Here is a 27,811-nt window from a genome sequence, read left to right on the forward strand (position 1 = left end):
GCCGTCTTTTTGTCTTATGTGTGACTTATGTGAGAGTGAAGGCATTTTTTTGAAAATGACCATGTGTTTTGTCATTCGACTTTAAAGAGCTTGACTGCCCCCTGCTGCAGAGATGTAGCGATGAAAGTGAGCTAATGATACTGAAGAAATGTCTTTAACTTTGACTTGAGGTTTAAAAATTATGTCAAAGCTTCACATAAATCATTTGGAAGTAACTTTAAACACACAACACTTTAGATACAGCTTTGGAAATAATTATTGTTTTTATTATAAAGTCTACACAAAAGGTCTTCAACAATGATAAGTTTGTTAAAGTGCTATCACATTGTTTCATCAGTACTGGGATTACAGTTATTTCTATAGCTGTTTGTGTCTAAATAAATGAGAAAGAGAAAGATCTGTATGTCTTTTAAAAATATAACTAAGTCTCATTGGTCATAAATACACATACAGTACAGCTACAGTTCCTTTACATATCCTTGAGCATTCAGAAAGCCTCTGCCAGAATTTAGGTGAATCTTTTACATCATGGTAGTTCACGTAACCACAAAGCACTTTAGGGAGGCAATTCTGAAAGCTTAATCTTAGCTTGATTTTTCATAAATGCCCATATTCGGTTGGAGTAATCCATTCAGCTGATGATTTGATGTTGTCCTGAAGGACTCTGAGCTCATCTTCCTCCATTATTACCTAAACTACCTCCATAATGTGCTCTTACGGTTGAATGTGTCACCTCTTCTCCTCCCAACACACTGTAAGTGAGATCATTTATCGCAGACTACAGTGAGCTGTAAGAACTACAATCATGTCTGCCCACAATGCCCTCCCTCCAGCACTGAATCAGCCAATAAGAAGCATCCAAAAGTGTTGCATTAGGACACTGCATCCAGCATGTTGGAGCGTGCAAGACTTTAGAGCAGGGGTCACCAACCTTTTTGAACCCGAGAGCTACTTCAAGGGTACGAAGGGCACCTTGTTTGATACAAACTTCCTCAATAGCAAACTTGCGCCATCATCTTTAAAAAATAATGAAAATAATATGTGAAAAGAGTGATCACATTTATGTTAATTATTCCTTACAATAATTATTAACAACAATTTCCACAACAATGATGGTAAGAAACACGCACACGCACACACACACACACATATATATGGAAATCTGTTCCAATATTTAAAAGTCAGAGGTATCCCATCTCTGAAACTTTGGTAAATATCTTTCTTGGCAGTTTTGTATGGATCAGCATATTTGCAGCATTTTGTTCAAAATCACACCAGTTACATTTCTGTGCAAATTATCACTTGTAACATTTTTAGGAAATCATTAACTGTCATCAAATCATGATTCATTTGTACAAACTACCACCTTTGTAACATTTTTGAACAATTCGTGAACTCTGTCCCATGTTTGTACAAATTATCAGTTATGTAAGAAAAAAATCAACTCACATTTTGAAATGAATCCTATCACATTAGTACTAATCACCAGCATTTTTCACCAGCATTGCAACATTTTTAACAGATCATGACAACAAATCATTACATGTTTTCAACAAATTATTTTTCACATTTTTGTGTAATGGCATGGTGTTTTGAATAACAACATATGTTACCTCTTTCTTTGTCTGTAAACGTGTGTTAGTGGGAAGCCTGGCATTGCAGAGCTTATCATGTCTTACCTTTACCTTGCAGCTCACAGTTCAGATGGTTCAGTTTCCCAGTGATGTCCGTTAAAAATGCAAGGGCAAGAATCCACTCAGTGTCCTCCAGCAGTGAGGTGTCTTCCCCTTTGGATTGCATGAACTCTTTGATTTCGGCCAACAGTGACAAAAAAAACGCTGTAAAACTGGTCTCCTGCTGATCCATGGGGTTTCTGTGTGTAGTAACAGGTCACATGTTCAGATGACAGCTCCTCCAGCAGCACCTTCAATGTCCTGGTTGTTTGGCTGAGGAGCCATTTATGATCTTCATGACATGAGTCATCACATGATCAAATCCGGCCACTTTTGTACATACATATGTCCTGCTGGTGAATGCTGCAGTGGTAATGTAGGAATGTTGGGAAGTATGGATCACCTCTGCATCGTACAATGAAGCCTGCATGGCGACCCGTCATGGAGGAGCCCCCTCCGTCGTCAGTAAAACAAGCCTTTCTGATGGTACATTTTTCTCCACGAAGAAACTTTTCGCCGCGTAATAGATGTCAAAGCTGTCTTTAAGTCCCGGGCTTTTCCTGTCCGTAGTCCGCATACAGTCTATGTGCTACCAGGAGGCTAGTTAGCATGGGAGCTTTGTAGCGGCTAAAGTAGCGTCTCTCCACATTGTGCCGCTTTGCGGACGCAATAGTCGCCCCGCAAATAGGACACATACATTTATCTTTCACTGTCGTGAAAAAGAACTCTTCCTCCCAGTCACCGTGAAAACAGTGTTTTCTCTTTCACTTCTCTGTCATGTTTTGGGGGTAAAAACCACCTCTACCTTCCCAAAGTGTCTGCGCCCGGAAGCTTCAGCAGAATGACGTGGTGGTTTGACATGCGCAGTGAACTTTGACTCGGACAACGTCAAAATTCATTTACACCGAAGACATTTTTTTTTTAATTGTAATAAATATTTAATTTAAAATCTGCATTAATGTAAGTATTTTTGATCTAAAAGAACAGCAACTATAATTTTTTATAAGGAATTTCATGGTGACTAGTGTTATTTTCAGAACATGGTCTCTGCCGGCAACCAGGCGCAGCGGGCACCGTGTTGGCTAGCCCTGCCATAGCACAACGCAGAAGCTGTCAGCTCTCACATAATGCCTAAAACTATAAAGAGTTATGTGAAGCCACAAAGACAGCCATCTTAGCACTGCTGGAAATTGGCATGAGTGAGAGACAGGTCTCCAAGACAGCCATTCATTACACCAAGAAAAAACAAGCTGAACATGGTTCTACCAGGAAATGTCTTTCTACCCACCAGAACAGGCACGTGCGCGGGGGGGGGCTTTTTTTTTTTTTAATTCTTAAGTGTGTGTGTGTGTGTGTGTGTGTGTAAAAGTATCTGAGGCCCAAAATAATAAATAAAACAAAAATAAAAATAATTATAATTCAGATCTACTGGCGGTCGGTCACGTGATCCATGTAGACGTCCCTCACTGCTCTGACGTACCCTGTAGCTCAGCGCTAACGCCGCAAGTCTACAACTGATGGTCCGGCAGCGGTAGTCATTTGTGTACGGTGTATTTTTGCAAGATGACTGACGAAGTGAAGTGAGCATCCTGTGTGTGTGACTCTACACACACCTCTAGTTAACCACACAGCTGCTGAGAGGATAAAGTATGCAGGCTTCTTTTTGTGTCTGTATGTTTCTTTTGTCATGAGCAAAGTGCATTAGAGAGATGTATTATTTTACTGTCAGTGAGTTGCAGTGTGTTTTATTATTATTATTATTTGTTATTTATTTCACTAAAACTATGTACATGTATTCTCACATAATTGTGGACTATTGTAGTATAAATACAATAACAATAATAATTAGAAGAATTTCAATTGTTATTTTTTCAAACTTTCATTTAAAGATATCAGTACTTGTTTATAGCATTTGTATATATAGACAAATTATAGTATGCGTAAATATAAAATATGTAACTTTTACAACTTTTCTGTCTTGTGCAAAGTGGATAGTCAAACTGAAAAAAAGCACAAATACATTTAAATACATGATTTCTATATCATTTATTTATTTTATAAAACTTTAATATTAATGCTACGAAAAATAAAGGGCAGATTATGAATCAGCACCATGGAGCAAATCCATGTCTATACACTATATGTCTGGAAAAGGTATGAAATTTAAAAGCAAGGACTCCAGGAAGAGCAGCCACAGTTAAACAGTCCAGTGCCTAATGGTGATCTAAATTCAACTTTAAAATAATAATACTTTGAAAGGTCCAACGGTGGCCACATCAGGGTTTGACTCACTGACCTTCAAATCAGTAGTCCAGAGACTTAACCATTACACCACTGCTTCCATATTAGTTTTGTCATGAATATGGTTGCTACAGTTCAGCCAGTTATATTGTAAGGTATGTTTCCATGTGGTGTTTCAAATTCATGCTCCATGTGCCCCCTTTTAACTTTGAGCACCTGCCCGTCCAAAGGTCTCTGCAAGGCCCTGCACCAGAAGACCGTCACTCATCCGTTCCTGTGTCAGGAATCATCGTCAGACCTCCAGGGACTTTAAAAATGAGTGGGCACTGTGGAGAAATGTGACTTGTTCGGCAAGGACAGCTGGAAACAGACTTCTTGAAGCTGGTCTGAAGTCACACAGGACAGGAACAAGCTCTTCATTAATGAAAGGTAGAAGAAAGCCTGGTTACTCTTTGATGGGAATCACAAGGATTGGACTGTTGATGATTGGGCTGAGATTCTCTTCAGTGATGAATCCAATTTTGAGTTGATGCCCCCTCCAGCCAACTTACTGGTTAGGAGGAAGCCTGGAGAAGCTACAAACCAGACTGTCTGCCCCTACAGTAAAACATGGGATTGGATCAGTGACCATCTGGGGTTGTTTCAGTATGGGTGGAACAGGGCAAATGCAATTATGTGAAGGGCGAATGAACCAGGTCATGTACAGGGCTACTCTTGAAAACAGTCTTCTTTCATCAGCTGGAAAACTCTTTCCTGCCTCCAATGACTGGATTTTACAAGACAATGCCCCTTGCCACACTGCAAAGTCAGTTAAAGCCTGGATGGAGAACCAGAACATTGGAAACATGACTTGGCTGCTCAATCACCAGATCTAAATCCAACTGAAAACCTGTGGAAAATCATCAAACGCAAAATGGAGAACCACAAGCTCAAAAACAAAGCAAATTTGTTTGAATTTGTGCAACAGGAATGGGCTGCCATAACAGCAGAACAATATCAGAAGCTGGTAGAGAGCAGCCAAGATGCATGGCTGCAGTCATCAGAAACAGTGTTTCTGAATCAGTACTAACTCCTGTCTGTATCATGTGACTAAAACAGACAGAAAAGAAAACATGGAGTCCTAAAAGCTGTTTTTGGCAGAACAATGCCATAGCTATTGATGGAAGAACTTCAGTGATTTTGGTTATTATCAAGAAAACCATGGAAAATGGCTAGATATCAGCTCTAAAATTAAACTCTTACGAGCTATTTCTGTCATTATTATATCTGTCCAAACAAACATACCTTTAGGCATTAAAATGAACAAGAAATTGAAGAAAACAAGGGTGGTCTAACAATTTTTTCCATGACTGTATGACTTGTGTGTAGCTGCCTCTCCTGATCACTCCTGACTCACAAGAGCACAAACTGCCTTGTTTCTGAGCACCTTTATATATACCAGCAATGAAAATTTATTAAAAGCTTGTAGAGCAATTATATTTTATGCACCTTTGCAGAGAAAGGTGATATGATGAAGCAGTTATAATAAATCAGGTGGAATTTAATGAAGTCAGCCGAAAGGAAAATGTTTTTCATTGTGTAACAAAGTTTATTACATATGTCCAAACATATGTACAGCACATTTCTCATGAAGAGTGGTTTTGTCACAAATATAAATTATTTAGACTTTCTTAAAGAACATATGATACAGGAACTGTAGCTTGCTAAAGGTGGAAGAGAAGATGGGCTGGCTGTTCACTTCAACAGGTCGGTTAAGTATCCCGGGCACATCATTACTTTATATTAATGTTTACATTTCCCCCTCAAATCATCAACTCTTTTAGAAATCACAGAATCACACACACGAATAGAATCACATGGTCTCTTCATCTGGGATTTTTTTTCATTGTGTTGGAGCGCTTTTCTTTAAAAAGTGACCACATCCTGCTTGTATCAGCCCTCAGTACTGTCCATGAACCAATATACAGCATGATAATACACACATAAATAAGGCACAAACGGAGAAACATTAAAAAAAAAAAAAAGAAAACAAAAGAGGGCCGGAGCAGATTTGGCACAGGAAAAGAGTGACTGAAGGTAATAAACATGATGAAATGTCAACAGCAACTTTCAGATAACCTCCTGAACAACAGCACAACTATCTGTGAATCAAAATAATGCCAAACCATCGATTAGGAAAGAAATAGTTTCTGTCACCTATGTTTTTTCAGATGCAACTGAGAACTTGCATCAGATGGGTGAAATAATGAAACTACACCCAAGTACCTTGATAATACTGAAAGGCAAAAATAAAGGATAGTTTTTTTAAGAGTAGTGTTATGAACTTTTGCACAAGTTGTCGCAATAAATACTGCTTACAAAGCTTCCAATTCATTGGGCCCACAAAGAGGAAAGTGGTTAAAGTGAACAGAGCAATGACTTATACAGCTACACAATTACAGAAATCATGATTATCTGTACACATGAGAAAGGTGAATTTGTTAAAACCATTATCGAACATTCTGCTGAGTTTATAGAAGAGACATACTGGCTTGTTTGATCATTCAAATTTCAAAAGGATCACGTTGTCCCATTTCCCCCCCACATGGTTGAACTCCAGGATTCGGTTCAGCTACATGTTCAAGATAAACACTGAAGGTGCAGATGATAACACATTACACATTCTATTGTACTGAAATCTTCTAGTGACATCCTTTGCAAGACTTAAAGCTAAACACAAAAACTAATGTCCATGTCATGGTTCCTTTGGGAATAATCCCATACATTTACCGTTCAAAAAGGCCAAAACCTTCAGGCACTTTTAGGATTGAGATCAGTCACCAGTTCACGTATCCTAAATTTTCCTTATATAATAGTCCATGGGACTAAGCATCCGGAAGTGTTCCACTCAGTCTTACCATGATCAACTGATGAGTCAGTTCATTTAAATAAAGATGCATGTTTTAGTTTGTCTTTTTTCATCTTGAAGACAGAGGGAAACACCCTTCTTCCTTCAGGGCACAAATCATTTGCAGCCACAGTCGCTGGGGGGAAAAGAGCAAAATAGTTTGGTTTTGCTGGTAAAGAGGGTACACGTTGATTCCCTTTTCCACTGTGAGCTTATAATTGGCGAGTCCAGACTTGTCCATCAGCAGCAGCATGTGGCTTTGACCCTGGACCAAACACTCAGATCAGTTTTTTCAGCCTGCGGCGGCAGACTTTATGTTTTTCTGTTGTTCCAGTTTGGGTCTGCCGTGGTGTTGGGCTCTACGGGTCGCTCCAGGGGAGAGCGGGAGTCCTGGGGAGACTTCTGAGTCTGCGGGGAGCGGGGGTCCAACAGCGGGGGCGGTTTGTCGGGGTGGAAGGGCCGGCCGTAGTGCTCGGGCCCCGGTGGACCTGCTGGTCTGTGGTCCGGCATCCTCCTGAAGTCCTGGATAGGGCCTTCTCTTCCCTGGTGGTAGTTGGGACGGAAATCATCAGGACGTCTTCTTTTGGCGTCCGGATGCCTGAAATATCATCATCGCAGATTATATTTTTTAAAATAAGTCATACCACCATGGTTCTAATAGTATTTAAAAATAAGTTTATTCAAACGTATAAGCACTACTGAGAAGTATTGAGTTAGATTTACTCTATGGCATGTTTCTAAATAACTTTTCTGAGTAAACTCTACTTGCTGTAATAGTTTTACTGCAGCATTACTCCATTAGCTTTTAGAGAAAGATAATTCGCTTTTCTAAGTCAAATGCTACTTTTCTTTGTTAGTTTATGCATTCAGGTACATTATGTAGATCCTCTTCGACCTCAGCTGATCTTAGATCTGCTCTTTTATCTTATGACAGACCCATTAATGAAGCTTCAGCAGGAGATTTAGACAAGCAGAGCACTTTTTTTGTTATTAGCGAGTAGCTTGTGTTTACAGACTACAACGACAAGCTCAGATGGTGAACGATGGACTGAAATCAGCACATCGGAGAACTGAACTGACAGAGACCACCAAGTCAGTTTTGTTAATGATAATTAGCTTTATATTAAATACATAATGCATGTGGTGCATTTCAAGTCCCACTCCTTGTGCTTTCTGCTATAATGTGAATATTGGAGCTAACAGTGTGCGTCTTTGCAAGTGTATTAGTTATCATTTATGCAGCCTGATGAAGAGAAACAGAAGGCGAGAGCTACAAGTATGTGTAGGAAAATGGACATGAGTGATAGAAAGTTTCAGCCACTCAGGTCAACATGAAAAAGTGGGGGGAAAAAAGTAAACACACCCGTATACAACAGATTATTCACGATAAAATATCACCTAATTATCTCCTAATGAGCTTAGATGACCCATTTGACAATAATAAACATTTTCTTCAGGAGTGTCAGTCTTAGCGTTGGCCTTATATTCTTATTTGGTACAGAAATAACTTAACTGGCATACTTCTATTAATATGTTAGAATTTTGGAAAGTATAAATGTACATCATGATGTTGTACATTACACTGGTTTATGATCTGTTGCTTTATGCAGGCAATAATGCGGCTCCTCACTAGCTTGATTCTATTATTCAGCTGTTGGACTATTTTTGGTAACATCAGAGACCTATTTGCCAACTTATGCAGTCTTATTGTATAATACTGTAAGTGTGTCACAGCTAAAATGACACTGTAACATGGTGATACTCTCTATACATCAGTCTTGGTACAAATGAGACACATTTCCTGATCTCTACATTTTAATGTATTCGCAGTACTTCCTCTGATCTCTGAATACCACCAGGTTTAAAAACACTCACCGCTCATAGTAGGGTCGATGACCCCTGTGGTCCCGGTCGTTGCTGTACTGGTCATACGGCCTTTTTCGAGGAGAGCTGTTGTTGCGGTAACTGCCTGAGCTGCGATACGAGTCTCCATGAGGACGTCGGTCACCATAGTGATCCTTGTAGCGATGAGGGTCGTACGGATGATGCCGGTCTCCCTGCCACTGGTTGCTGTTACCTGGATAGTTGTATTTACGGTCTCTCTGCCAGTCTCCTCGAGCTGCAGGAAAACACCAAATGGTTAATACTGACGACCAGTGTTTGGTACTTCTAGTTTAAATGGTTTAAACTTAATATACCACTAGGGCTGGCCCAAATAGCAATTTCTGGGCTCCGGATGAATGACAAATATCCGAATATTTGGAATACCAATCGCGCCACATCATCCGACGTTGGAAAAATTATCAAATGTAAGCTTAAAATGATGACATTAAATTTACAGTCACTTTATTTTCCATATTCTTCTCAGATGCGACGAACACACCTGTGACACAAATTCAAAGCCTTTTTGGCTGCAGGTTCTGCGTAGACATAGCAGATGGAAGCATGGACACAAATTACAACGTATGTAGTAAAATATCTATCGTATGCAGAGCCACTATTTTTTTCCCGGTACCGGTAACACCTTGGGACAACTGGAAAAAAGCTGTGTAATTTGACTCTAGATTTTTCCAATTTTTGCAAAATTAATAATTATTGAAGTTTCATTTATTTCTATTTCATGATTTGTGGCATCACAACTTTGTTATATGGCACAAAAAAATAGTTTGTGTGTTTATTTCTAGCTGTAGTTGTGGTGTTTCCATAGAAGTACAGGACTTTAAGTCAGTAAAAGATGAACACATAGTGAATAAACAGTAATGAAATATGCACAGAAACTGCCTAGGGTTCGGTGGGTTAAAGTAAATCTATCCACAGGTACCATCATTGCCAAAGTGCCGCTTGCTAGCTGCATTGTAGGGTTCTCTGTGGTGTCCGTGGAGTCCTGGCTGATTCGGGTGAGATCCAGGTTTGGAGGATGGCTGAGTACCCAGCGAGTCTCGACTGGAACCAGAGGGTTCTGGTCTGAATGATTTTACTCTCCCTGTGGCATCCTCCTTCTTCTTCTGCTCCTTCTGAAAAAGTCACAGGATCATTTCAGTGTTACATATATAAATCAGATTATGTTCACTCTCTACCACCTCTCACCAACTTACCTCTTCCTCATGTGATCGCTTCTTTTGTGCCATTTTGTAAAGCTTGTGAAGCTTCCTTGCACCAAACTCTGTAAACTTCGACACAAATATCCAGAGGTTTCTGCCAAAAAAAGAAACAAAATAATTATCAGCAGAGTTAAAAAGGAGATGATCGTGTTTCATTTCACAAAGATAGAATTTAATTATCTTACCTTCGCCATATTTTAACATGTTCGGGGTCACTGTAAGCTTTAAGGCACTCTGTGATTCGGTCTCCAATCTTCAGCAGGCATGTGCGAGTGTGCTGGAGCTGCTCCTGGTCGGAAAGACCCTCGTCCGGTTTGTCCAGCTGCTTCAGCGCCTTTTTCACCGGCCTCATGCGCTCCTTACACTGGACACAAAAATAGACAAGATTATTGGAAAGCAATACTTATTGTTTTTGGAAAAACATTAACTCCTCTGGCTTAATTATTGCACCCGACTTAGTAAAGAAGCTCACAATACTGAAAGTCTCCTGGTCAAGTTCGTCATCCTCCTTTCCTTCAATGGGAACAGGTTCAGACCCAGCAGTAATGTGAACCGGACCTTGAGGCTTCTTCCCTTTGGCTCCTTTAGCCTGAAAGACAAAAACATACACAGACATTAACATCTTTACCAGCATATTTACAGGACAGACTTGTAAAAGATCATGACATTCTAACTATATTCCTAATTTTTAATGCTGTTATCATGCGCAGCCTTTTATCCATGTAAATTAGAGCAATGCACATATATTCAGGCCATGAGCACTGTTCTGAAATACCTTTTCTTTTCTGGGCTTGGACCCCTTCTTCTCTTTGTCCCCGTCCTTCTCCTTTTTAGGAGTTCCCTGCTTTTCTTTGTTTTCTTTGTTATCCTTTTTCTTTTGTCTCTTCTTGACAGGGGACTTTTCTGTTCCATCATCCTGCTTAAGCCAATGAAAATACAGCGTAGGTTAAACAATCTAACAGCAGGTCACACAATGAGGAGAAGGTCAAACACTGTACTGGTATTTGGCACGCTAATCAAGAGCACTATTCTCTACAAATAAAGCTGAATTATGCTTCTTTGTTTTTCGGTGTTGCTGTACTTTTTACTGGAAGCACTGCAGTTAAAAAGTCTTGGCAAAATCGCAAGATAAAATTTGTTTATCATCCCTGCAAACTATATTTCTTAGTTCAAGTGCGCTTGAAAGAGGTAAGAGAAAATACAGCGCAGCCTAAAGTGACAAAAGATATCGCATGTAGTCTCCATCCAGGCCTGCAGCCAATTGTAGGAACCAAGCTACAACGTCACGTCCTCCTTAGACACAAGAAAACCTCGACACAGAAGCATAATTCAGTCTTTTCCCTTTAGACTACAATGAGACACCACAGAGCCGGTCTTATATCTGACCTTGACCTCGCCCTCTTCTGACGGATTGTCCGACAGGCGGGGGGAGGAGATGTCGTTTCCCTGCTCATCTTTGAGAATCTTATTCTCCTTTTTCACTCGAGGCTTCCTCTTTTTCACTTTGACCTTGGAGGAAGAAACAAACCAACATATGAGCTTCGTTGGAGGTAGGTTCCTTTGTGTACATGCAAATGCAAACCCCAGTATGGATGGAATACTCTGTGATTAATAGCAGCATACCTCCTCCCCTGTTTTCGACAGATCTGCGCTGTCTTGTTCTTTTTTAAGCAGCTTGAGTAGATATTCGGCTCTTGCCTGCAACTGCTTGGCCTGAGGTTTCTTGCTTGGGTCATCTGGAAGAATCTGTGGAGAAGTTTGTGACTGTTAGACTGTTTCATTCATCTTCGGTTTCAGTGCAAGTCCTAATGAGGAGCAACTTAAAAACATGAATGCACTCTTCACGCATTAATTTGAGAAGGTATTTATAAAATCTTTTCAAAATACCTTGACATGCCAGTTTAGATGTAAATGCTTATAATAAAAGTATTCATTTGAGCTTACTAGCTTACTGAGGGCTCATGACATTACATTTTATTGTTCGTCAATGTTTCTCCATATTTAAGCACCGCTTTCAATTCAGTTGAAGATAAATATTAGATATTTGCCTTATCAGCGAGCTTCAGGTCAGGATCCGTCTTGATCAGATCCCAGTTGCTGAAGCCGTGCTCATAGATGCCAAGCAGAAGCTGAATGTCATCCTGCAGATCCCAGTCAACATCAAAGTGAGCTACTTTCACTCTGCACGTCAGCTTGAATCTGTGGGAAATGGGGTTGTCAAATTTAATCTACAACACAAGCCTTATTTGAGCATGTTGAAAAAGAAAACTGCTCTTTCTTGTCTATATCTAATATGCAGTGGTGTCTTACTTATTTCTCTCAGCAGGGTTGGAGGGCACCGCTTTGTGCAGCGGTTCAAACTCTTCCTCATGCTGGATGATGGTCTTGGCATTGACCTGCACTCCTGAGATCTTGATATTTATTCCTCGCCGTTTCCCAGGACCTTTGGCTTTAAGAATGACAGGCATCATTTTTGGTCCTAAAAACTGCTGTATTTTTATGCTCCCTAAGCAAGTACAAGCAAAATACCTTCAACTGGGTTTTCTTTCAGGTTTTCTTCGTGCTCCTGCACCGCAGCGACACAGCTGGTATGAATCAGTTCACCAAGCCTCTTCAGGTCTGCTATGGATTTGTCCACCAGCTCAGAGTCTCGGGCAATGGCCTCCAACCTGGACACAAGATGCACAGTTTGTAAGAAGTGCTTGGAAAGAAACTAAAACAGCCCATAGTTCAGCAATCAAATGATATTTATAGAATATTTTTATGATTGAATAGCATGCTTACCTTTCAAGTGGAGACCCAAATTTCTTGTATGCCTTGATGAACCTGTTGATAGGATTAGAAATGAGTTCCTTTTGTTGTTGTGAAAGCACATTTACAAATACAACTGAATCTAACGAATTTCTCAAAGACTGTCAAAGAACAACAGCGTTTACCTGCGGATCTCGGCATCAGTGAAACCCTCCACGTTGTTTTTGCGAGCTCTAGGTCTGCCTCTCTTCTTTGGCTTCTTGTCATCATCGCTATCATCAGTCTCACTTTCAGAGCCTGAGGATCGGTGCTTCAGTTTGGAACCTACGTCACTGTCACTATCATTGGCCTGAGCCTGAAACACAAAGGAGTTATACTTTAGGAAAACAAAACAACTTGATTCAAAAACTGAGCAGTTGATAGGAAAGATATGTGTTTTTCAGAGGCAATAGTCTTCTGTTGTGTAACTGGAGTTAACATCTCATACAAAGTTTCTTTTAAAAAAAACAACACATTGTCAAGGTTAATCAGACTGGTTTGTAATAGGTGATAGACAACAAGTGCATAGAAATAAATACAGTCTACTGTGACTGTAAAAGTTTGGATCTTGAGGTGTACCAAGACAGAAATTCGGGACTGAAACTTCTGTTGTATATATGTGCATGAAATGTGAGGACATGACTGGCCAAGTTGAGAGAAGATCCAACAGAAACTGGTGCTCGAAGTGAAGAAATAAATCATCTTACTCGCTTGTTAGAACTCCTGCTTCTGGGCAGCATGAAGATGTCCTCCATCTCCCGCTGCTTCTCCTCCTCCTCAATTTTGCGGCGCTGCTCCTCAGGAATGATATCATCCCATTCCCGGATCGGTTTCTCCTCAAACTCTGGAGCGGTCTCTTCCATACTGGAGAAATTGGCCACCTGCAGCGAGAGGCAGAATGGAGAGAGAAAGAAAAAATCAGTGGTTGAAAGAGAAGGATACCTGGATTCCTGGTCATTGTCCAAAAGAAGATATTTAGACATGTAAATGTGTGCAAAAGAAAACAGCAACAGCTTGCAAGTACCTTAAACTGTGACAGAAGTTCATCTGTAGCACTTGAGCCTTGATCGCTTTCTCTTGTTTCAGCCAATCTCAAGATCTCATCAATATCCATCTCCTACAAGAACAAAGAAATTCTGGTTTAATTTTTCCAAATATGGAACAAAATTTTTCTATGCATATGAGATTATTCACTCGTTGAGATACCTGTGGTTCAGACTCCTCCCCTTCTGCCTCTTTGAAAAGCTCTTCTGCACCAAACTTGAGAATAGCAGTGAGTTCTTCTTTATTGAACGGGTTTGAACTGTTTTTAAAAAAAAAATTAAAAAAGCAACACGCCAAGAACTTTAGCATCTAAATGTGTAAATAAAACCTCATCAGCTTGAAACATTGCATTTCCAGACTTACTTTGTGGTTCCTGAGTTGCTGTCCAGAACAGTTCGACCAGTGGTGTCCATTCTCTGAATGACAAGATGGTCCAAAACCATCTTCTTCTTCGCCCTCTCAATGATGTCCTCCTCGACTGTTCCTTTGGTGACAAGTCGGTATATATTTACCTACAAAGGAAAAGCATGGATATAGTTTTACACAACAATCTTAACAGCTTAACTATACCTGCAACCATGACTTCCAGCCATAGATTACCTGCTTCTTTTGGCCGATCCTGTGGGCCCTCGCTTGTGCCTGCAAGTCATTTTGAGGGTTCCAGTCAGAGTCGAAGATGACTACAGTGTCTGCTGAGGCCAAGTTAATACCTAAACCTCCTGCTCTGGTGGATAACAGGAAGCAGAAGTCCTAGAAAGCAGATGAAACACAGAAATGATCAACATTAACGGACTTCATGAATTGTTCGAGGAACAGACTTCCTGTTAAGTAACCTTGTTATTTGACCTTTTTTGCTTCATTTATCAAATACAGTTCCCCCCTGCTAATGTTCTCAGAGGCATCCAAAATGCAAGCTGACAATGTTTACAAGATAGCATTATGGTTTGTCTACAGTGCTACTTGTAACCTCCTAGTGATTAAGCAACTGTGGGAAGTGCATTTGGTAATATTATAATATTACTGTAGCTTGAAAAAAAAATTTACAGGTACATAAAATGTCCAGAGTTGCAGACTCCATTAGTATCAGGTGGTTGTATTAAAGTATACATACCTCTGAGCCTTCTGCATTAAAGTGGTCAAGTGCTTGCTTTCGGATTTCTCCCCTTATGGAACCGTCCAACCGCTGAAGAGGAGAGAGGCAAAAAGCAAGATTTACCCTTTGAAGAGTTCCTGCACATCTGTTATAACCTCTGCATCACTCTGCTGTACGTGCCATCGCACCCCGTCTATACGTTCAGAGTGATCACAACAGCCTAATGCAGAGAGTAAGTCAGCAAAAACAACCCGAGCGGTGTGACTTGCAGGAGTCCGGCTGGTCTTCAGCAGAAAATAACTTGTTGATATAAATAAACACTTGAACTCTAAGCCTGGCGGGCTATGTGTGCGACAACACTGACATCCGATCCTCGTCCGAGTCTAATCCGCTCAGCGCGACCGTCCGAAAAGGCCCTTCAGTCCTCACACCAATAAAAACAACAGTAAAAACAGAAGCGTGCCTCTATCTAGTCTTGCAGCTGGTTACACATGGAATCCAATGTAAGTATGATTATTATCAACAGAGACAGGGTGAGGGCATCACTGAAGTTATAGCCGAAAATTCAGGTATTTCCATTTATGTAGCAGGCTTTCTTGATCTGAAATAATTTTATATTTAGCAGGAAACTGTGTCTCTGAGAAGTACATGGAATAACCACAAATCATTGCATACTGTTTTGTATATGGAGTCCTGACTGAAATACGAATACAACCCCAAGTTGCACAAACCTCACCTGGAATGGGTATCGTTTCTTGGCGAGGTATTCAGCCAGAATGTCCAACATCCTGACCATCTGGGAGAAGATCAGGACCCTGTTGCCTCTTTCTCTCAGTCTGGTCAGCAGCTTGTCCAGCAGAACCAGCTTCCCACCACCTCTCACTAACCCCTAAAAACACACAGAAAGGTGTGAATGAGGAAATATCGAGCTGCACCAAGCAATCTGTAAAAGCAGTCGTGTTTTCTTCATTGTTAAACTGCAGCTCCTTTCCGTCGCAGAGCTGAGTTATCCCGAGGTGATGCTCGGAGCTGAGGAGGGTTCATAAGGAGACGTACCTGCAGGTGTTCCTGTTGTGTTTCAGCGTCACCGTCCTCAGGCTGTTTAATAAGGAAACTATGGTTGCAGCACTTTTTAAGCTCCATTACGATGTTCAGGAAGCCGGAAGAGCTGCCTCGGGTGCCCTTGGCGAGAGCTTTGTAATTCCTCGTTAAAATCCACCTGGAAAAATTCAGGAACAAATTAAGTTAATGGAGAGGAAAAATGCAGCTACTGTTCGTGCGATTCATACGAAAGATGGATGAGATAAAAACGTTAAGAAGGGTAGTAATAAGAATCGTACTTGTAAAACTGCTTCTGCTGTGCGGTCATGTCTACACGGAGGATTTGTTCCACCTTGGCTGGGAGCGATTTTTCCACATCTTTCTTGACACGTCGGAGCAGGAAAGGCTCAAGGACTTTGTGAAGACTCTGATAACCATTATCCCTTCCTTTCCCGTGTTCATCCTCAAAATCCTCCCAGGAATGAAACCTGCAGCCATAATAGATATTACAAACGTCACTCGTGTCACACTGGAATTAAAACTGATTTAGTGGAATTTTTAATGTCTAAACCGGGACGTACTTGTCAGGCATGAGGAAGTGTAACAGTGACCAGAGCTCTTTGAGGGAGTTCTGCAGCGGAGTGCCGGTAATGAGAAGTCTATGATTAGATCTGAACTCCATTAATGTTTTATACAGCAGGGAGTCATCATTCTTCAGCCTGTGAGCTTCATCCACACCCAGGAACGCCCAGTTAATGTTTCCCAGCACACCCTGGAGTCAAACGTTAAAACGCTGTAATTGATCGACTCTCAGGCATACAAACATGATGAAATAAAAATAGAAACACAGCTGTGAAGAAGTCTACCTTGTCTTTAAGTAGAATCTCATAAGTGGTTAGTAGTGCATTGAAACGGATTCTTTTGGTTTGATGGTTCACCCACTCGTAGTCACGGATCTAAACAGAACAGAAATTCAAACTTATGGAACCAATTTGGGAGATACTGAAGAACAGTAAGAGTCAAATTCAACGTACTGTTTTCCTGCTCATGACGTCACCAAGATAGACCACCACATTCATGTCTGGGGCCCAGGTGTCAAACTCCCTCTGCCAGGAGGTGAGTGTGGACAGAGGCACCACCAGTAAAAAGGGCCCATAGAGCTGATGTTGGTGGAAGAGGTAAGACAGGAAGGAGATTGTCTGGATGGTCTTTCCCAGTCCCATCTCATCAGCCAGGATTACACTATTGCACCTAAAGAGGAAGAGGAGGACAAATAGATATTTTACTTTGCTTATACAGTCCATTATTTGAGTCTTTTTGAAATTATTGTAATTATTAATGCAATACCTGCACCAGGAGTGAGCCAGCCAGTTCAACCCATCCAGCTGATAATCTCTCAGTTGTAGATTCTCATCACCAATATATGATGGTTGTTTCTTCAGTGCCACAAACCTGGGCCTTTGCTTTAAGACCTGAAAACAATAGGAACAAACTTCTCCAGTTAACAAAGACATAAATATATTTTACAATTATATCAAATAAAAAGGAAAATACAAAAAATAAACACTAAAGATCCACCAATTTGGGTCATTTTCACTGGATTCCTACCTTGCACTCTTTAGAGGGGACAGTTTTACTGGAGTTACGGTTCGTGAAGCTGTCTATGCAGTGCTGGAACTTCTTTCTGACCAAAGCTCCGTCTTCCCAGCTGCACTCTGAGTAGGGTAAACCCATCCACTTGCATAGGTACTCAGGTTCATTGGAGGATGGAGTCTTATGACTATGAGCTGTTTAAAAAGCAAACAAAATATTAATCAAATGATTGCTTCAAAATGTTCGAATAGCGCAGAAAAACTGTAGTAAGTAAGTAAGTAATCATTGTGATTGACAGTGATGATAAAAAATCCAAAGAGGGACTTACAGGGGAAGTCAGAGGATCCTGGTGTCTTTCCTGTTTTTGTTGCTGCCAATAATAAAATTCATTTTCAGTACAGTTTTAATGCAAAATGCAACAGTATCTTCAAAAAAAGTGACAACAGCAGTTACAAAATGACTTCTTACCGATGATACGCTCCACAATCTGAAACTGTTTGTTCAAGTCAGCAGTGAGCTCCTGTTGACAATTATGGAATTCTACATCCTCAGGTGACGCCTTCCTCAACCTACGAACAGGATCAGGATTAACAGTCAAAATTCTGGAGAGATGTACATTTACAAAATAACACGTGGATTCGAACACAAAGATCTTCACCATGAATTCAGCTCGTCATTTTTCTTTTTGAAGTTGTCCAGTTTCTTTAGTCCCTTGACCTTTTGCTGCGTCAGAGAGTCCATGCTCTCCCAGGTGTTGTGGATGTAAGACCAGCCCTTCCACTTGATCAGATACTGAGTCTCCCCTTCATCGTTCTCAGGGTCAAAACCTTCGGAAGGGTCCCCGTTTTCTTCCACAGCGTACACAGTAGTGGTAGCACCAGTAGCTAGATGAACCAGAAAAAAAAGTGTTCTAGACTGCAGACTGCACTGAATGTGTTTTGGTGGATGTGGTTTTCAAAATAGTGAGAGGCGAGGGAAAATGTATCACCTCCTTTTTTGCCTGTTCTGGTGTCCATGACTTTCTCGATGGTCTCGCTGTCATCATCCTGCTGCTCCTCACCAGCGTCCCCCGTCATTTCAATCAGGTCATCAGAGTCCGTTTCAAAGTCATGTTGGTCCTCTTTATAACTGGAACACAACAGAACAATCGTGACAACTTAGCAAAACTGTGCAATCTGTATCCGAACTCTGACAGAACTTTTTCATAATGCTCTTTGCAATAAAAACTCCAACAGATGTCTCCGTCTATTAAGTGCATGCAAATTTATGCACTAAAAATGGGTTTAGAAATCTACCTTTTGACTTTTGTGGCACCTCTTCTTCGGGTCTGCCTCTTCGGAGTGTCTTCCTCATCGTCGTCGTCGTCATCATCATCCTCGTCATCTTCTTCTACCGATGACTCCTGTCTCCTGGACTTTCTTCCTTTTTGAGAAAGCTGCTTTTTGACTGTTGATGATTTGCTCTGAGGTCTGTAAAATACAGAGTTAAGCAAAGAAAAACCAAAAGCCACTTAGAGATAAGTAGCTAAATTTCTGGCTCATTAATTCTTTTCACACTCCTGTCGGTTCCTGGCTGTCCAACGGCTGACTGTCAAACCTAAATGTCTGAGTGCAGCCTACGCCCTTAGACAGAGCAGAGCACAATTTTGACCAATTTGAGAAAATAACTGTAACTGATATTTTAAAAACTCGGAGATGCCATAAATTAAGACTCAAACTTGCTGCAGCATTTAGGTTCAAAATCAAAGAAAAGGGGAAATACACAGATCAGCCACAACAACAAAACCACTGACAGGTGAAGCGAAAACATTGATTATTTTGTTACATTAGCGGAAACATGGGCAGCATAAGGGCCAAATTGTGATGGGAAGACAACTGAATTCCTGCGTGTCCAAAACAGCAAGTCTTGTGGGTTGTTCCCAGTGTACTTCAGTCAGGACTTATCAAAAGGATAATGGATGTTTAAGGCTCACTGATAGGTGTAGGGAGTAATACCTTCCCATAGAGTAGCTACTGTTGCATAAACTACTGAAAATCTTAACGCTAGATAAGATAAGAGGTGTAAGAATACACAGTTCAGCAGAGCTTGCTGCTAAGGGGAAGAAATGGCATCAGAATACACTTTGGGAAAAAGGAAAGCCAATGGAGGCAGAACCCTTAGGTCCTTGTATTCATGTGGACGCTATTTTGGCACAAATCACTCAGTGTTGCTTCAGAACCTTCATGGCAACAGGACCCCCTGGTGGCAGCAGCCTCTTTCAGTGAATGATGCTTCTTGCCACACTGAAAAAATTGTTCAGGAATGGTTTGAGGAACATTACCAAGAGCTCAAGATGATAGCTTGGCCTCCAACTTCCCCAGATCTCAAACCAATGGGACTTACCCTGCACCTTACAGGATTTAAAGGATCTTGTGCTGACATCTTGGTGCCAGACGTCACAGCACACCTTCACAGGCTTGTAGAGTCATGCTTTGGCGGCACGACAGACTTTCACAATATTAGTCAGGTGGTTTTAATGTTGTGACTCATCACTGTATGTAATCAAACAATTGTTCACACAATATGGAATGATTTGGAGATGACCAGTGGGTAGCTGTCTGATGGCCAGGCTTCGCTACACTCTTACCTTCTAGCAGGAAGTCGTCTGGATCTAACTTTTTTCTCTTCCTGCTCACTGTCTGTACTGTCGGAAGCCTCCTCCTCCTCCTCATCCTCCTCCTCTTCATCATTTGAGTCATCATCTTTCCAGATATTTCTTACAACAAAGAAATGCCACAAGTTCACCCTCAAGGCCCATCACTGCTATTTTACCAATTTAAATTTCATTGTAATACCGGCCATAGGGTGTTCAGCACAACCCAATTTAAATCAGGGAAAGCCCACTGATCTGACCAATCAAATTTGATTTAAATATAGTACATCACCTGGCTGAAACTAACTTAGCCCAATCTGAGACAAACAGATACCCATTTACAAATACGCATTAAATGATAGGATTGACAACATGAACACAGACTGGCAGCAGAATGACACAAACAGGCGTGAACTGCATAAACACTACTGTATGGACCAAGTGTTGTAAAAGAAAATTATTATTGATAAAGGAGTTCAGTGCAAGTGTCTCATGGCAGACTTCAGAGATATTTGAAATAATATGATGCACTACTTTTAAAAATAAATAAATGAAATTATGATAAAACAATCAATCACAAACATATTCACAATCCTCTTACTTACTCCTTTTTCTTAGCTCGTGATGTTTTTCTTTTAGGACTCTCGCTCTCCGATTCACTGCTACCCTGTAATACAGCGAGAACAGCAGACAAACCTTTCAGCTGAGTTTCAACATTAAATGTGGCAGTGCTTCATATTATCCACTAGGTGGCGCAGGTGGCTTGTTTACAGGAGCTGACGCCACTGCAGATAATTGTACTGAATCTTTAATGTTTCTTTGTTCACCTTCGTTCACATCTGCTTACCCCAGCTCCAATGTTCAAACGAGCCGGCTCCTGTCTGCTGCGATTTGACCTCCTAACACCATAAACATCTGGATGTTCCTCCCACATCTGCAAACAAAGAGCCGCTTATAAGAGGAGCCTTTGGATTTTCGCATCACCATGCTGATTTGGCATGTCCCAGTTCCGGTCTACAATCTAATTTACAAGTGCTGATGTTTGCCTCAAGTGATTCTTCGTTCAGTCTATAAAATAACAGGCATCAGTGAAAAGTGACCAAGTTTCCCAAGGGTGACTGTGACATTTTCACTTGTTTTGTCCAAAAAAACTGTTGAAAAAAACCTCAAAGATATTCAGTTCACATGTATAAAAAAAATATGCCATCTTGATCATGTGTCCTTTGAAAAAGAGATTTTGATGTCAAGGGACTTAATAGTTAAATAAAAGGTTAAATTAATATGTGAAATGCAGCAAAAATTCACAGCTGAAAAGCTACACAGTAATTGGACTATGAGGAAGAGGGGCATTTGTTTGTCATTTTTCTATTTCTCAGCTAATCAATAGTTGTGTCAACTATTGCAGTTCCAATGTTCTACATATTAATTGTAATAGTATCCTTCTTGACAATTGTGCATAATGTGTGGAAGTAAAAGGTCAATTAAAAGTGCAGCTTTGAGAAGCCAAATCATGTGTTTTTATTTAGGATTTAGTGCTTCCAATTTGGTTTCCTCGAGCCATAATTGTTTTGCAACTAAGCAGTGCCTCTTTATGCACTGCATTATGGAATGATAAAACACAGCGGCACACTTCAAGTCTAGTGTTTCTGTCTATGTATAATTATTACCCATATGTTTTTCCTTTAATTTGCTGACTGTTTTCACTTTTTAGTGAGCACACTACATATTTTTAACTTGCTGTAGGATGCAGCATGAAGCAGGGACAGAGGTAGAGAATGACACAGATAAAGGACAGTATGGATTAAGATAAACTTGCATAACTAATGATTTACCAACTAGCATCCTGCACGTCACACCTTTATAATCACATTAAGTGTCCAATTACTCAGACGAAGTTAACTCAATCACCATTGACAGAGGGCAGGAGCTGTAATCTCGTTTAGACACAGTGAACACCCACAGAAGTTGAGTGACCTTTACCTTCTTCACATCCGCCAGGCGCTCCTTCTTTCTAACTGGCTTGTCTTTGACCTCTGCTGTGGTTTGCTGTGACTTGGACCCTGTAGACTCGCTCCCTGACTCTGAGTGACTCTCTGACTCTGAGGAGCTGTTTGACTCTGAGTTGTGGGATCGCCTCCTCTCACTGCCATGCTCGCTCTCGGACTGACTTCCCGACTCCGATGCAGAGCGGTTGGATTCTTCTGAGGCTGAATTGCTAAAGGAACAAGAATACGTTCATTCCTTTTGATTTTGCAATGCATATGTTAAGCTGTTGCTTATACAAACATGTACACCCAAAATGGTAAACAACATAGTAAAAATATGAGTTGACAGTGACAGCAACTTAAAAATGTCTTCAAACTCAAAGCACACAGTCACTTGGTCATGGAGAAGAGCTTGATGGCGTGAGTGATTTGTGACCCTCAGACAAGATGAAACCGAAACCTCGTTACATCATGCGTCATGTTCTTCACTTAGCTAACAGTCCAATAATAACTTTATTCTCTCTGAAGCACCCAAATCCTCTTACCATCATTCTACACAACCATTGAGTTTGTAGACCTGCTTTCATTACTAAAATTTGTTAAAACTGGTCCTCTTTTCTATCATCCAAATATTTAACATAAATAGAGCTGTGATATAATTAGAATTACTACAATATATAACACATGACACGTGAACTCTGCATTTTAAGTTATATCATCACTGACACTTATTTTGGGGGAATAAAAATGGAACTGACTGATTGATCAATACGTATACAAAAATGAGTCCAGTACCCCGACAACTGTTTCCTAATCCTTTAAGCTAAGAAACTTGTGACCCCTCATCACAGGTTAGGGCCTCTGCTAAACAGTAGTTGTGATCAGCTTAACAAAATCTTATGTTTTTCTTCTCAGATTGTTTTATTTTAAAGGATTTTTAGAGGTACAAATATTCATAATTTACCAGTAAGAGGAACGTGTCTGATAAATTAAAGGAAGAGGCATGTAAGCATTTTAATCATCTCATCAGATTTATCTGATCTTATTTATCAAACGAGGTCAGCAGAGATTGGCTTTATCTGATTCTAAAATTAAAGCCACAAGAAGCTTCACGTTTTTGGGACTGCTCTGATAACACATCGGAAGCAGTATTTACTGCGGCTACGAAGTTCACTTTATTACAAATTAATCAGCTGTTTATGCAATAAGTAAAATGAACATTCGCTGAAATCTGAAGTGTAAACTAAACACGTGAATAGATCATCAGTAGATAAAAGTATATTGCCGAGGCTTCCTCTGCATGCGTTATATTTTTCGGACACATGGGGTCGCTCGTCACTCAACCCATTGGGAATAAATATGAAGGAATCTCTGCCTTACATTGATATTGTAAAATGTAAGCGTTTGTGTCTCATAAAAATTCTCATTTGTATGCAAGCCTCGTGATTATTTTATCTATCAAACACCATTACTTTTATTGTGAAACTTAAAACAGCTCAAACTCATGACTAAGTGTGTAAATTATAGCTGTATCTATATTCTACAATTATTAAAACTGTGGGAATATTGCTGAAGGGGAGCGTGAATTAATTAGTTTAAACTCTCTTCTTAAACCGTGCTTAAGAACAACTAAAATTCATTACTAAATTTCACATTCTGTACCTTGTGCCGCTTCAGTGACCAACCTCGGAAGTACATGGCTCCTTCCGCTTTAAGGGAGGTCGAGGTGGGTGGAACCAAACAAAATCTCGAATTACTATTGGCTGGCTTGTTGCTAGGTGGAAATCTAACCAATCACAGCGCAGTGTGCAGATTGTCTGAGGTCTGTACTCTTCCTGTTCCTCCTCTGTGTAGTTCTGAGCGGAGTTTTAATACAGATAAGTGAGCAAGCTGGGCACACAAAGCAAGGGCCATTTTGTGACTCAGGAGAGTATGTAAATAGCACTTTAGTGACATATATTATTGCATAAAGTCACCAGATTTTATGCTGCTCTTCCTGCTGCTCTTTCTGTCCTCCGTACTCATGCATGAGTGTAAAAAGTTAGGCTGCCATCATTGCAGAGGACGTATTTCACTCATAGTTAAAAATACTAAAATGGCTGCCACAAGATCACACAAAAAAACTACAAGTGTGATGTAACCTGCTGCAGTGTACAGTCTGTAAAATGCTGTGACGGTAATTACCTGCATTTAGTATCCAAACTTCTCTGTGTCTTTATCTAAAAACACAACAGTCTATTGTGATCAGGCTGTATTATTTGCTGTGACAACATGACAGCAATTCGAATACTGAAAACTGAAGCTGAGAAACAGCATTTAAGCAATAAATACAAACATCTTCTCCTTCAAATAATGGCCAGTCACTTATGTTGTTCCTGCAGTTCTAAATTGTCCTGACACCATGCAAATGATTCGATGTGATGATATCTTTATTGATGAAAATATATTTCCACTGATTTTGATAAATGAAGATTTAGATATCTGAGGATGATAAAAACACACTTGCAGCTGTTGACATTTTTCAATAAGAAAAGCAGACAATATTGTAAAAAAATAAAAATAAAAAATAATCTCCATATTAAGGTGGCCACAGGCCTGTTTAAGCTACCTGTAAAGTCATATAAATACAGCCATATTTAATTTAAAATTCATATATTTTAGCTGCAACATACACAAGAATCAGACATGTTTGAAACAAATCCTTCAGTTAACACATCCATCTTTATATATCCAGTAACATAAATTAGTACAAAGTGTGTCTTTAAAACTTTTCTGATACTTAAGAGTATTTTAATGTAATAAGGATCATTACTGGATATAATATGCTGCATTTCAAGCAAAGAGAAATCATTCGATTAGCCTAATAATCATAAATAACCACCGTGATCAGACAAAATGTTTAATTTAAGTCTGTCCATTGGAAACAGCACCTCAATCCAAAAGTAAAAGTAGTATCTTCCTGAAAAAAAGAAGCTAAAGGATATACTGTTCTTGCATGCTGTAATCCTGTGAACTCTGACATAATTTTATAACACACAAAAATAGTTTTAACTTTTACTAACTCTAAAACAAGACAAAATTGCATACAATCAATAAAATGTTAACACTTAGGGGCTTTAATGAGGATAAAAAACCAAGCATAAAGAAACATGATTTCTTTTTTAAAAACTTTGTGACTTGGTCAAAACTTTTTAGCATATGTTAATATAAAAAGTAGAGATCGATACAAAAAATAAAGTGTTCAGCTCCATAAACTATCGACAAAGCATGTTAAATAAAACAAATCCAAAACACCAGATATATTAGCATCCATAGGTAACACCAAAACAATGCATTGTGTCTGAAATAAATAAAAACCAAACAACGTTGTTAAAATGGTGCATTGCAGTACCAACTAGTAAGACAAGGTCATATAACATTGTAGCAAGAGGACATGAAACATAGGTGACAAATTATTTGCAACATAATACAGGACAAATGAGTTTTCCTGGGGTCTAACACGTACATCTTCTGGGCAATGATCTCCTAACACAGGCCTGAAACCTCAGTATTGAGTGTAAGAAATGGTAGGAAAAATCAGGGTGTGGCTATTAAACAATAGCAAGGTCATTCATGACACTGGTGCACTTCTTCAAAAGCACACAGCAAATGTAACACAGGTGATCAACCATGCTTGACAAGGTAAACAATCAAACCAGATATGAAAAAGGTTAAAAAAGTATAAGGATCATACCTTGATGCATTGCTCTGAGCCGATCCTTCATCCTCTTGTTTTTTGCTTTTATTCTTCATCATCGTAGTATCCTGAAAATCTGATAGGATGATCGTTTGTCCAGGTATTTACAGTCAAAAAGTTAAGAGGAAGCATCAACTATCATACAAGTCCCACAAGATTGCCTTTGCTCAGGTGGCAGTTAAAACCCAGGCGGTGCGACACGAGTAAAGAAAAAGGCATTGAATCGAAAGATTTGAAGATCATTATTTACATCGCTACTTTAAATAAAGGTAAAAAAATGACAAGTGCTGTTACAATAAGTTAAATATCCGTCGTGCCTTTCAATATAGTCCACGGATCAAGCCGCATGCCGTTAATTCTAACTGCGTCATCAGATGAAGCATTAGAAAAATAATATTTAAGGATGAGAAAATCAGTAAACTAACCACCACACAATGTAAACATAGCAATTCAATGTGAAGAAAGGTGCTAGTCTATAAATGAACTATTAGATTCTCGTTCGCTCTATCGCAGTTGAAATATTTATCCGAGTCGAATAAAAAAATAAACTGTAAAAAAAAAACAAAACAATAACTTAATAAATTACAAGAAATAACAGGCTCGTTTCGGAAAAAAACAGCTTGTAGGCCTTTGCAGTCTTCATCCACTGTCAGAGCGACAGAGGCGAGAAGCACACTAAAAATGGAGGCGCGCCATGGCTGCCAGAGCCCAGTATGGAAAACAACGACAAGCACTCCCCCAGCTCAGACGGCTCCTACGGCTCACAAAATCAGCACAAAAACCGCACAAAACGCGTATATTCCCGTCAAAACAGCGATCGCACGACTACAGCTCTCAATTTTTCATCGGAATCAAGCGGTTCGGGTCGAAAAACAGGCAAGAGAAACGTCTGACGAAAGCCCATGGCACCCTTCCCAAGGCTCAGCCGCCATCTAGAGCTCCTTCCCTGCTCTGAAAGCTTTGCCTTTGATTGACGTTATTTCCATTTACCCCACACTCAGGTGATGTTTAAGTCCCACCCCTTTTATTATGTTTAAAATTTGCGTTTATATAAACTTGCATACAATTTCAGCCCCGGGACAGACGCCTCAAAGTGGAACCTTTGTTCTCATATGATAAAAGGTAAGAAAACTGAGAGGCTTTAAAGTATATATTTTGCACCAATTGCATCACTTCCTACCCAGGCAGGAAGAAGGACAGCCAGGAGCCATTTTAGAAAGCCTTTGGAAACCATTTTTGTTCTGGGCAAAACCCTTTTTAACTGCCCCCAGTGCATCTTGCACAAATAAATAATTGTTTTTGAATTAGTAAAGGTTTCCAGAGGGACTCGTTAAAGCACAAACTTGCTTTTTCATCGACTATTTTCTGCTTTATCTCGTCAATCAAGGTAAGATTTTTCATTGTATAGCAACAGAAAAGAGGAGATTCATCAAACCAGTACAAAGCTTAAGCACTTAAACTGACTCTTAAATTAACGGGTAACTCTTGATTATTAATAACACGAAGTCAGTGCAAAACCAAAATTAATTTCTTGTATGGATTAGCTAAAATATTAAAACCAATTTCTGAGCTTCAGCACTTCAGCGTTATCGAAATATTTCGCCAAATGTACCCTTGTGATAGCTGTGAAACAAAGCCAGGGAAAAAAATATACGAGGACATACACTTTATTTAAAACAACATTTGAATATCAAATGTACAAAGGCGCATTTTGTGTTTCCCAGAAAAAACAATGCAATTTTTTAACGAGTCCACTACACAGTCAGTGACGGTGTTCCAGAGTCCATTGTTGTGGTAAAAAAAAATAATAAAAATCCAAACGTCAAAGTCCACTCAGAAAAAGGTTTCGTCTTGTCAAAATTTGGCTAACCGCCAAATCGCTTGCCATCTTCGCGTTAAACAACGCTGTCTCCACTTCATCAATATCCAGTTGAATGGGGTCTTGATAGGATAAAAAAGAAGGAAGAATTGTAAGCCCACAGTGCAACTGAAATG

At 39.9% G+C, this 27,811-nt stretch overlaps 1 protein-coding gene across 3 annotated transcripts in view; it reads right to left on the bottom strand.

Annotated features, from left to right (window-relative positions):
* Positions 1 to 5,481: 5,481 nt before the first annotated feature.
* The window catches only part of chd2 (chromodomain helicase DNA binding protein 2), a 28,026-nt gene continuing 5,696 nt past the window's right edge, over positions 5,482 to 27,811 (bottom strand). Inside the window, exons 5-42 of one of the 3 annotated variants that reach the window (XM_055008968.1) lie at positions 25,814 to 27,757; positions 22,076 to 22,310; positions 20,943 to 21,029; positions 20,701 to 20,762; positions 20,090 to 20,218; positions 18,759 to 18,932; positions 18,452 to 18,591; positions 18,122 to 18,347; positions 17,932 to 18,032; positions 17,792 to 17,833; positions 17,479 to 17,657; positions 17,218 to 17,342; positions 16,905 to 17,121; positions 16,737 to 16,826; positions 16,452 to 16,642; positions 16,170 to 16,358; positions 15,886 to 16,048; positions 15,566 to 15,718; positions 14,848 to 14,919; positions 14,337 to 14,486; positions 14,100 to 14,248; positions 13,899 to 13,995; positions 13,717 to 13,809; positions 13,400 to 13,573; positions 12,839 to 13,008; positions 12,687 to 12,728; positions 12,432 to 12,571; positions 12,213 to 12,351; positions 11,951 to 12,101; positions 11,526 to 11,648; positions 11,289 to 11,411; positions 10,678 to 10,821; positions 10,375 to 10,491; positions 10,088 to 10,266; positions 9,897 to 9,996; positions 9,623 to 9,815; positions 8,677 to 8,920; positions 5,482 to 7,399 (exon numbers count right to left, since the gene is read on the bottom strand). In XM_055008968.1, coding sequence (XP_054864943.1) covers positions 7,114 to 7,399; positions 8,677 to 8,920; positions 9,623 to 9,815; positions 9,897 to 9,996; positions 10,088 to 10,266; positions 10,375 to 10,491; positions 10,678 to 10,821; positions 11,289 to 11,411; positions 11,526 to 11,648; positions 11,951 to 12,101; positions 12,213 to 12,351; positions 12,432 to 12,571; positions 12,687 to 12,728; positions 12,839 to 13,008; positions 13,400 to 13,573; positions 13,717 to 13,809; positions 13,899 to 13,995; positions 14,100 to 14,248; positions 14,337 to 14,486; positions 14,848 to 14,919; positions 15,566 to 15,718; positions 15,886 to 16,048; positions 16,170 to 16,358; positions 16,452 to 16,642; positions 16,737 to 16,826; positions 16,905 to 17,121; positions 17,218 to 17,342; positions 17,479 to 17,657; positions 17,792 to 17,833; positions 17,932 to 18,032; positions 18,122 to 18,347; positions 18,452 to 18,591; positions 18,759 to 18,932; positions 20,090 to 20,218; positions 20,701 to 20,762; positions 20,943 to 21,029; positions 22,076 to 22,310; positions 25,814 to 25,875 — 5,451 coding nt within the window. In that variant the 5' untranslated portion in view covers positions 25,876 to 27,757 and the 3' untranslated portion in view covers positions 5,482 to 7,113. The remainder of the gene's footprint in view (positions 7,400 to 8,676; positions 8,921 to 9,622; positions 9,816 to 9,896; positions 9,997 to 10,087; positions 10,267 to 10,374; positions 10,492 to 10,677; positions 10,822 to 11,288; positions 11,412 to 11,525; positions 11,649 to 11,950; positions 12,102 to 12,212; positions 12,352 to 12,431; positions 12,572 to 12,686; positions 12,729 to 12,838; positions 13,009 to 13,399; positions 13,574 to 13,716; positions 13,810 to 13,898; positions 13,996 to 14,099; positions 14,249 to 14,336; positions 14,487 to 14,847; positions 14,920 to 15,565; positions 15,719 to 15,885; positions 16,049 to 16,169; positions 16,359 to 16,451; positions 16,643 to 16,736; positions 16,827 to 16,904; positions 17,122 to 17,217; positions 17,343 to 17,478; positions 17,658 to 17,791; positions 17,834 to 17,931; positions 18,033 to 18,121; positions 18,348 to 18,451; positions 18,592 to 18,758; positions 18,933 to 20,089; positions 20,219 to 20,700; positions 20,763 to 20,942; positions 21,030 to 22,075; positions 22,311 to 25,813; positions 27,758 to 27,811) is intronic. The other 2 variants (XM_023287226.3, XM_055008969.1) reach the window with 2 other exon arrangements.

The sequence above is a fragment of the Amphiprion ocellaris genome, chromosome 3 (assembly GCF_022539595.1).
Source record: "Amphiprion ocellaris isolate individual 3 ecotype Okinawa chromosome 3, ASM2253959v1, whole genome shotgun sequence".
Classification (NCBI taxonomy): Eukaryota; Metazoa; Chordata; class Actinopteri; family Pomacentridae; genus Amphiprion; species Amphiprion ocellaris.